This window comes from Entamoeba dispar, genomic scaffold, assembly GCF_000209125.1.
Source record: "Entamoeba dispar SAW760 scf_1105229460495 genomic scaffold, whole genome shotgun sequence".
Classification (NCBI taxonomy): Eukaryota; Evosea; order Mastigamoebida; family Endamoebidae; genus Entamoeba; species Entamoeba dispar.
The window spans coordinates 24,603-33,788 of NW_001854221.1; the positions used below are offsets into that span (position 1 = coordinate 24,603).

Consider the following 9,186-nt stretch of genomic DNA (forward strand, 5'->3'; position numbering starts at 1 on the left):
TATTACAAACATGAAATAATTTTATCTTCATTAACATATTGATCATCAAATACAAAATTCCTTTCGTAATATAATGAATACCATTCATCTTTTGTAAGATAAAAAAATGATCTATTTCTTTTGACATACTCTATAAATTCCTCTAATAATGGAAATGAATTATAAATTACTTTCAGAATTCTTTCTAAATTTTTTCCTTCAATAATTCTTTTATTTCCATATTCTTTAAATGCATATTGAATCAAATCAGTGTTATTCCACAATCCCTCTTGTATAAATACATTGAATGTATCTATATTACTTTCAATAATAACTGTTTCTTTTGTCTTATAATGAAATACAAAACAAGGCTCCTCAACCTTTCTTTTTATTCCATGGTATTGTTTTGTACTTTCCATTATATTATCTATTATTTGTCTGTTTAACATTGTTAATTGAGGAATTAAATTTTAAGTTAATTTCTTGAAACTTTTTTTTTGTAAAAATCATTCTCTTATAAAATTTAATGAGTGTAAATCTAACTCAATAAAACAAGCATTTGTATTGTAATATATCATTAAATTAAAAATTGATTATATTCTTATATATCAAGTAACTCTATTCAATTAGTAATAAATATAACATTCAACATTATTAAATTTAGTGAATAATTTAGAATATAATGAAATAGAAAACTATACAAACATAAAGTGAGTTTGTGCATTAAAAAGTTAAAACACAAAAAAAATTATAAGAATTATTAATGTTGAACCAAATTATAAGATTAGTTAATTTAATAATCCAGGAAATATATCTCTTAAGAATGGAAATGCTTCAGAACCAAATAAGGATTTGACCATACAATCTCCTTTATAAATTAATAATCCAGGAAGTGATTTTTCAGGAAATGGTTTATTTGAATCTTCCCATGTGATTTTGGCAAAACATACAAAAGGATATTTTTGTGCATACTCTTCCATCATTCTATTAATTAATGTACAATCTTTTACAAAAGTAGTGTAAATATGAATCACTGCAAAGACATCATCTTCTAATGTAGTTATTGTGTTAGCATATTCTTCTTCATCCAATTCAAGAACATCACCATATCTTCTTTTAACTATTTTTTTCAATACTTCTGGTTTTTGTCGTTCTTTAAATACTTGAGCACTGATTACTTCTCCAAATAATTCTTTCTCTATTTCATCAAGATCATCTTCTTCACATTTTTCTTGAATAATACTATTAGAAAATTCTCCTCTCATTATCTTTTTAGTTTCTTCAACTCTTTGTTTTAATCGTTGTTCTGCATGTTCTCTAGCTTCTTTATAATCATTAATTACACCTTTTACACCAGCATTTCCATAAGGTCTTAATTTGAGTGGTTTTTGTTCAAATTCATCATAAGAAAGAATTTCTTCACTCATTGAATTTCTTTCACTATCACTTTCTATAACAACATCCTTCGACATAATATTAATTGGATTAAATTTTTTCTATTTTTGAAAAAGAGATATATTATAAATTAATATACTATTTTAATAATAATTATGAAAAGAAATAAAAAATTTTCATATCTTTTTTTATCCAATATATATTATTTCATTGTTTTAATATAAAATCTTTATAAAAAGTGAATATAAAAGATTAAAACAAAAACCAGAAAGAAAAACAAATTAGATTTGAATAGTATCAAGTTGATTTAATATTTTATTTTTTAGTCTCATCACTCTAATCAATTCCATATCTTTACTTCCTTTTTCTAAAACAATAAATGGATCAACTTTTAATCGTTCTTGATCTAATGCTTTATCCATTAAAGAATTAATATTTTTAACAAATTTAACTCTTTTTTTATCACTCAACATTTTAATAGCATCAATTTGTTGTTGAGCTTGAAGATTCTTTTCATTTCTTAATTTATTTAATTCTTCATTCATTTGTTGAATACTCTTTTGTGCTGAATTTTCAATACTTTTTAATTCTTCTTTACTTCTTCTATTAAGTAAATCTAATTGATTAATTTCTTGTATTTGTCGTTCTTTTTCTCTTTCAATCCTCTCTCTTAATTGTCTTTCTTCAATATTTCTACTAAATTCTTCTTTAACTTGTTTAACTAATCGTTGTCTTCTTGCATTATTAAACATTTGTTTAATATTTGGTGCAACACCACGACTTCTAACCATAGCTAAATATTTTCTCCTTTGTTCTTGTCTTTGTTTATCTCTTCTTAATCTAGCAGCTTTTCGTGCTTGAATAATACGTATCATTTTTCTTCTTCTTATTTCTCTATTTTTTTGCATTCTTTTAATTCGTTGTTGCATTTTTTTTTGTCTAAATAATCTGGCTGCTTCTTGTCTTTTTTTTATCATATCCATTCTTCTTCTTCTATTTAAGTCTTGTTGTTTTTTCATACTAATTCTTCTTTTAAATTCTATTTCTCTTCTTCTTCTATTTTCTTCATTTCTTTTCTTTTGTAATGCAATTCTTCTTTTCCTTATCATTTCACTTTTTCTTCTTGCTTCTATTCTTTTCTTTCTTAATATTAATTGTTTTGTTCGATATAACATTTCTTGTCTTAATCTTATTTGTTTTCGTAATTCTGCTTGTTGCATAATAGTCATTCGTTTATTTCTTCTAAGCATTCTAATTCGTTTTAATGCATCAAATGCTTTCTTTCTCATTAAATATTCTTGTTGTGCATAATTTCTTTTTTCTTGTTGTGTAAGTCCAATATTCTTATTTTTCTTTTGAATTTGTTTTTTATTATTATTACTTTTCTTTTGAATTTGTTTTTTATTATTATTCTTTTTTTGAACTTGTTTCTTTATATTATTTTTTTTGTTGTTCTTATTATTTTTCTTCTGATTATTTGTTTGTTGATTTTGATTATTTTTTATTAAAGAAGTTGTTGGTTGTTGATTATTAGTAAATGCTTTTTGATTATTGAATTTATTCTTTTGGTTATTTCCTCGTTGTTGTTTCTTTCTAAGTACCTTACGTGCTTTTCTTCTTAACTTCATCATTCTAGTTTTCTTATTCATGAATTTTTCTAATTCTCTTTTTTGTAGTTGTCGTCTAACTTTTGCCTTAGCATTCCTATATAATCTTCTTGCTTGTCTACTCAATCTATTTTTTGTTGCTTTCATTTTTGCTTGTAATTGTCTTCTTGCAATTCTTCTTTTTCTTTGCATTCTCTGAACATTTCTTAAACGGTTTCGTTGATATGGACTAAGATATATATCCTCTGCCAATTCAAATTCATCAACTAAATTATCATCTGCAACGTTGAGTGAAACTAAATCATCCATCATTTCATTTTTATCAAAGCTATAGTCTTTCACATCATTTTCTTGTTGATATACATTTCCAATTACATAAACAAAACACATAACCAAAATGATTATTTCAAACTTTTTCATATTGTTTATTCAAATATTATGATTTTTCAGTTATATTTTTTCTTTTTTTTTTTTTAATTTTTCCTAAAATTTCGTTATGTAAACCATAATTCTTTGACTGACTTGTTTACTAAATTATTAAAGTATTTAGGATACAATTAATGTTCTTCTAATAATTAGGTAATGCTTTCTTTTTTGGATCTGAAAGGAAATTACGTTTAAATCGTTCATTGATTTCATCAATATCAACTGGATCAATTTTACTTGAATGACAATTAAAAGCATGTTTAACTGGATCTTCAACTTTTTGATTACATACATTACAAATTCCTTCTTTAAACAGTTTTGAAACAATTCTCTTTTGTGCTTCAGATGCCAATGCCTTATCTTCTTCTTTTAAAGATGTATAAAAACTATATTCATAATTATCAAAATTTTTAAACCAATGTACTGTTTTTGGAGGAAGATGTGAATCTTGATTAATAACACTACTTTCTCTATAATGAATAGTACATCTTCTATATAACTCTTCTTCATCTGCATATTCTATTAAACAATAATAACATAATGAATGTACTTTTCTTAAATACGTAATTTGAACATCAACTTTTTCTCTAATATTCCAATGTTCCCATTCAGGTGTTTCTTGTAATGGTTTTCCTTTAACTCCATTAATTTGATCCATTAATCCAATAAGTTGATTTAATTGTACACAATCTTTGTCTAATCGTTCTTTTTCATTAAAATCTCTTGGTGCATAACGTAATTGTGGTTCTTTTGATCGAATAGAACTTAATTGACTTCTTTCAGATTCACTTTGCATTGTTTTTGCTTGTGTAGCTGCTTCTTTAGTTTTATATACAACAAATCCAACACTAACCTTCCTATATCGTGGATCTCCAATAACAACTTTTTCGACTTGTTCTTTAAGTGGTGCAATCTCTTTCATTCTTTCACTTGTTGTGGCATGATCAGATATTACCATAACTCTTCTACCATCATATGGATCATCAGGAAGACTCTTCTCATCTCCATAATTCGGAAATATAATGTTATTCATAAATTTATCATACGCTTCTTGTACTTGTCGTTGTTTAGCCATTCTCCTTTCCCTTAAATTGATTGGATGAAATTGTTTAATAAACCATTCATTTCTTCTATTCCTATTAAAATACGTTTCTGCTTCTTGTTCTTCTTCTCTTCGTTTCTCTCTAAATCTCATTTCAGATCGACTACGTGGTGAAAACATTCCACTTTCATCTTCTCTTCGAATATCTCTTCGTGGTGAAAGATATGGCTCATCTCTTCTCATTTCTCTTCGTGGTGATAAGTATGGTTCTTCCCTTCGAATATCTCTTCGTGGTGAAAGATATGGTTCTTCTCTTCGAATGTCTCTTCGTGGTGATAAGTATGGTTCTTCTCGCCTTACTCCTCTTCGTGGTGAGTACCCATTCCATTCGTTATGTCTTATCATATCCCATTCTCGTTCATTCATTCTTTCATTCGTTCGGTCTCGATCTCGTGGTTTAGGTGAATAACTAATTGGAGAATCACTCATACTGTCATCAGGAGAATACCTCCTTGAATAATAATTACTTGAAGAATAACTTCCTCGATATGACATCACTCGTTACTCAGGCTAATCAAGATCTTCATCTTCTTTTTTAAAAAGAATTTTTAGGGTTTCTTGAAGAATCACAAATGAGCAGAAAAATACACAGAGTCAAAGGTTTCTTTTGTTAACTTTTTAAAGCTGGATTTTGTCATAAAAAACAATAAGAAAAAACACGTAAAAATGATTTTCATTATTTCATTTTTTATTATTCATTTACTTTCTTAATTCTTGATATCCTAATACTTCATATTAAGATAAGTAATCATCATGATGGTCATAAGTTTTTTTTCATAACAAATAATTCAGTGAATAAGAAGAAGTGTTAACAAATAAATTAAACTTTATTAAATAAAACATAATGAAACAGATATAAAATGATATTGAAAGTAGCAAGTTTAATTTTCGTAACAATGAATAATAAAATATTGAAATGATGTTAATTATTTTTACTCGTTTTTATTTTTATTGCTTTTTATGACAAAAAGTTACTTTTGATTATTTTTATGATAAAAGAAAAAAAAAAGAAAGGAACTTAAAAACAAGAAACGTAAATAAAAATTATTGAAGAAAATGAATGGACTTCACAAGATTTACATTCCAACATCTCCTAAAGAGATTTTTATGTTTTTAAAAGATCCGAATAAACCGATTTTATCTCGAAAGGTATTGGTTCAAGGAGAGACAATTGCAATTTTAATACATTTTGTAGTATCACCTAAAACTAGTTCGTATCAATGGTTTTGCCAAACTAAGCCAGTTGTTGATTTAGTTAAATCATCCAAAATACCTCATTCTACATCTCTTAATGACGAAAAAGTAAGAAATTTAACTATCGAAAATACTGTTAGTATCTTACCTAGTGACCGTTCTATGCCTTTAAACTCAACTTGGCAATCTTTTATTGACTCGTTACCAAACTCAAATAAAAACCAGAAAAATGAACCAGTCTTCTTTTTATTACCAGACCAATCAATTTGTTATTTATTATTACAAAAAATAGGGGTAGTCGAACAACTCTTAAATGCACAACTTTTTTTAAGGGTAACTATCCCACCGCCATCAGTAGATTCAAAGTATGAATATTATCAAGACACTTTATTTACTGTGAATCAAATCAAAGGTACACCAACTGAATTTTTTATTAATGTAACTGTAATCGATCCAATCAAAATACGTTCGGTCACAACACAAAGTTCATCAGGATCATTTCTTGTTATTACATTAGAAAATACATCAGAAAATGAAGTAGAAATATCTAATCTTATTACAACATGTCAATACGCATTAGACAAACCGTTCTTACCTTTACCGTGTACTTTAAAAGCTATGGATAAATATACGTTTGCTGTTCCAGTTAAAGTACCTATTTCTTTTGTAAAAGAAATAGATAAAAAATCAAGTCATGTACCAAGAAAACCATTACCGTCTCCTAAAGTTTCTGTACCAACACGCTCCCTTTCTTCATCACCCGAAGTATCTGATAGAACGTCATTTGATTTAAGAAGACTATCAACTAATGCCAAGGCATTACCAAAAATATCAACTCGTTTTGATAGAGGTCAACGACTTTCAACAAGTTCACTTGAACAAACATTACTTGATAGTGATACGTCATTATCTAAAAAATCATCTATTTTATGTCCAAAAGCAGGAAATATTGAACCTATTTCTCCATCTAAAAGAAGAAATAGTTTAACGTCATTTAATGAATCAAGAATAAGTATTGGATTAACTATTATATACAGTATGGGAGGGATGTTAGGAAATTTATTTGTTGCACGAGAATTAAAAGCCGATGTACTAAAATATCAACCAATAACAATGAGAATATCATGTTTGTTTTCTTTTTGATATTTCAATTTAATAAAAAATAAAAAAACAAGAATTAAATTCATCATAAACTAGTTCCTCAAAGAATAAAATGTCACAGAGTATTTAGAGTTGTATTTGAATTAATTTATCAGTGTAATTCAGAAAAACACCTTACACTATCTATTACAAGTGTTGATAATATCCAATCTCCTGTTTATTGTTTACATCCAACAATTGATATTGGAGTATTTTCACATCCATGCACCTCTTCTATTTCTGTCGAATTTTTGTCAAATAAATCTGGACTTTTCACATTTGGCCCAATTCAATTAAAAGATGTTATTTCAGGCGAGATATTTAAAATGGATGATAGTTGTAAAATTTTAATTGAACCGTAAATAACACAATTTATTTTTGTTTTTAGTTTAATTGTTAATAATTTAATTGTTATTTCTTTTATTTCAGATTTTTTCATTGTAAGGGATAACAATTTTTATTGATTCATTCTTGATAATATTCATAAGTATTATAATGAAAACAAAACATGACATTACCATTCAAGGGAATATAGAATAATGAAGAGGTAGTAGTAAATGTATAATAAGAAAGGAATAGAAAAAGGGATTAAAAGAGAATAAGAATAAGAATATAAAATGGAGTGAACAGAAAGATAATATAGATAACACAAATAAGAAATAAAAAACATTAACAAAGAAAATAAAAAGAAATAAAAGAAAACAAAATAAGAGATAAAGAAAAATAATAATTAGAAGAAAAGTATATTCAAAATAAAATAAAATGAATATAGAGAAAGTTAAAGAAAGAAATCAAGTAAAGAACAAAAAAAGATAATAAAGAAAAGAAAGAAGTAAACAAAAGGTATAAAAAATAAAGAACAATAAATAAGAAAGATACAAAAAAGAATAAATAAAGAATGAATGATGTTTTACAATAAAATTAATAAATAAGAATTGAAAAAGAAATTAAAAATAAAAAAATAGAAAATAAAAATGAATAATAAAATAAAATATAATAAATATTAATTAATTATAATTATAGATAAATAACAATAATAATAAATAACAATAATAATAATAATAATAAATAATAATAATTTTAATATATAATCAAAATAATAAAAAATAAAAAGAAAAGAGAAAATATTTAATGAATAAAATAAAGAATGATAAAATAATAAATAAAATAATAAATAAAATAATAAATAAAATAATAAATAAAATAATAAATAAAATTGTTATAAAAATGTATTTAATTATTTATGATTCTTATTTTATTATTATAATTATTAAATTAAAATTGAAGAGTTAATAAACAAGATTACTCATTATATAAAGAAGAAGTAAAAATATTTCAAATATTCAACAAACAATTGATGATATTAATAAATATTAACATTACTATTTAAAATATATTAAAAAATAAATAATTGAAAGATAATGAAATATATAAACAAGCTATTAAAAAAGAGAAAGAATAATTAATAAATTAATGAAATAGAATAAAAATATCAAAAACAAGAAACAAACAATAAATAAAATAATAAAAAATAAAAAGAAGAATGAATAATATATTTCATATAATAAATATTAATTAAAACATTAAATAAACGAATAAATAAAATCATTTCAAATAAAAAATGATAAAGAAAGAAGAAATGAAAATATATTATGATGAATATTTTGAGAAGAAGAGGAAAGAAGAAGATAAATTAGAAAGAATGAGATGAATAACAACAATAAAATATTAAATAAAATAAATAGAAGAAAGTGAAGAAAGAAGAAAACAAATAATATTTGAATCAAAAATTAATAAAATAAATATTAACACAACGATATTTGATCAAATAATAAATAATAAATAAAATACAAAATAAAATAAATTTAGAAGATATGATAATTCTAAAATTGATAAAATTGAAAATAATATAAATGATTCAAAATTATTTTTATTGAAAATAAAACAAAAGAGAATACAAAGAATAATGAAAATCAATAAATAAATACAACATGTTACATTTTATTTATTTGATCAATTAGATTATTGATTGTTTTGATTTTTTTAATTGATTTTCATAAAAAAATGATAAAACAAAATCTTAATATAAACAAACATAATTTTCATATAAATGAATAATAAAACAGATTTTAGAAAACAATATCAAAAAGATTTTACAATACAAATGAACATTGTAATTAAAATGAAAATATTAAATAAGTTTAATTGAAATATAAAAACTAAAAAGAAATAAAATCAAAAGAATAAATGAATAAGAACATTTCATCTATCAATAATGAAATAATAATATAAAAATGAACATATTTCATTCTTGTTTTATTTTATTGAAATATCACACTCAAT

The 9,186-nt window shown here is 23.9% G+C and overlaps 5 protein-coding genes across 5 annotated transcripts in view, besides 15 other annotated features; 1 reads left to right on the forward strand and 4 right to left on the reverse strand.

Annotated features, from left to right (window-relative positions):
* The window catches only part of EDI_226280 (transketolase, putative), a gene marked incomplete at both ends in the record, with an annotated part of 1,308 nt that extends 1,296 nt beyond the window's left edge, over positions 1–12 (reverse strand). The window contains one exon of the mRNA XM_001733320.1: positions 1–12. This exon is cut by the window's left edge and continues 1,296 nt beyond it. Coding sequence (XP_001733372.1) covers positions 1–12 — 12 coding nt within the window.
* A 534-nt stretch (positions 13–546) lies between these two features.
* Positions 547–588: a sequence feature (AT_rich).
* Positions 589–767: 179 nt separating this feature from the next.
* On the reverse strand, positions 768–1,451 carry EDI_226390 (phlp1, putative; the record flags this gene model as incomplete). Its single annotated transcript, XM_001737263.1, has 1 exon — positions 768–1,451. The coding sequence occupies one exon, from the start codon at positions 1,449–1,451 to the stop codon at positions 768–770; it is 684 nt and encodes a 227-aa protein (XP_001737315.1).
* Positions 1,452–1,463: 12 nt separating this feature from the next.
* Positions 1,464–1,612: a sequence feature (AT_rich).
* A 43-nt stretch (positions 1,613–1,655) lies between these two features.
* Positions 1,656–3,401, reverse strand: EDI_226400 (meiosis-specific nuclear structural protein, putative; the record flags this gene model as incomplete). The annotated part of the gene is made up of 1 exon (XM_001737264.1): positions 1,656–3,401. One exon carries the CDS (start codon positions 3,399–3,401, stop codon positions 1,656–1,658), a length of 1,746 nt encoding a protein of 581 aa, XP_001737316.1.
* Positions 2,331–2,517: a microsatellite.
* Positions 2,714–2,880: a microsatellite.
* A 30-nt stretch (positions 3,402–3,431) lies between the features above and the next one.
* Positions 3,432–3,463: a sequence feature (AT_rich).
* An 86-nt stretch (positions 3,464–3,549) lies between these two features.
* EDI_226410 (uncharacterized protein) lies at positions 3,550–5,004 on the reverse strand (the record flags this gene model as incomplete). Its single annotated transcript, XM_001737265.1, has 1 exon — positions 3,550–5,004. One exon carries the CDS (start codon positions 5,002–5,004, stop codon positions 3,550–3,552), a length of 1,455 nt encoding a protein of 484 aa, XP_001737317.1.
* Positions 5,005–5,565: 561 nt separating this feature from the next.
* On the forward strand, positions 5,566–7,205 carry EDI_226420 (uncharacterized protein; the record flags this gene model as incomplete). Its single annotated transcript, XM_001737266.1, has 2 exons — positions 5,566–6,829; positions 6,901–7,205. 2 exons carry the CDS (start codon positions 5,566–5,568, stop codon positions 7,203–7,205), a joined length of 1,569 nt encoding a protein of 522 aa, XP_001737318.1.
* Positions 6,853–6,874: a sequence feature (AT_rich).
* Positions 7,206–7,212: 7 nt separating the features above from the next.
* Positions 7,213–7,269: a sequence feature (AT_rich).
* A 137-nt stretch (positions 7,270–7,406) lies between these two features.
* Positions 7,407–7,509: a microsatellite.
* Positions 7,510–7,517: 8 nt separating this feature from the next.
* Positions 7,518–7,610: a microsatellite.
* A 13-nt stretch (positions 7,611–7,623) lies between these two features.
* Positions 7,624–7,805: a microsatellite.
* Positions 7,806–7,810: 5 nt separating this feature from the next.
* Positions 7,811–7,946: a microsatellite.
* An 18-nt stretch (positions 7,947–7,964) lies between these two features.
* Positions 7,965–8,006: a sequence feature (AT_rich).
* Positions 8,007–8,611: a repeat region.
* Position 8,612: 1 nt separating this feature from the next.
* Positions 8,613–8,652: a sequence feature (AT_rich).
* A 13-nt stretch (positions 8,653–8,665) lies between these two features.
* Positions 8,666–9,186: a repeat region.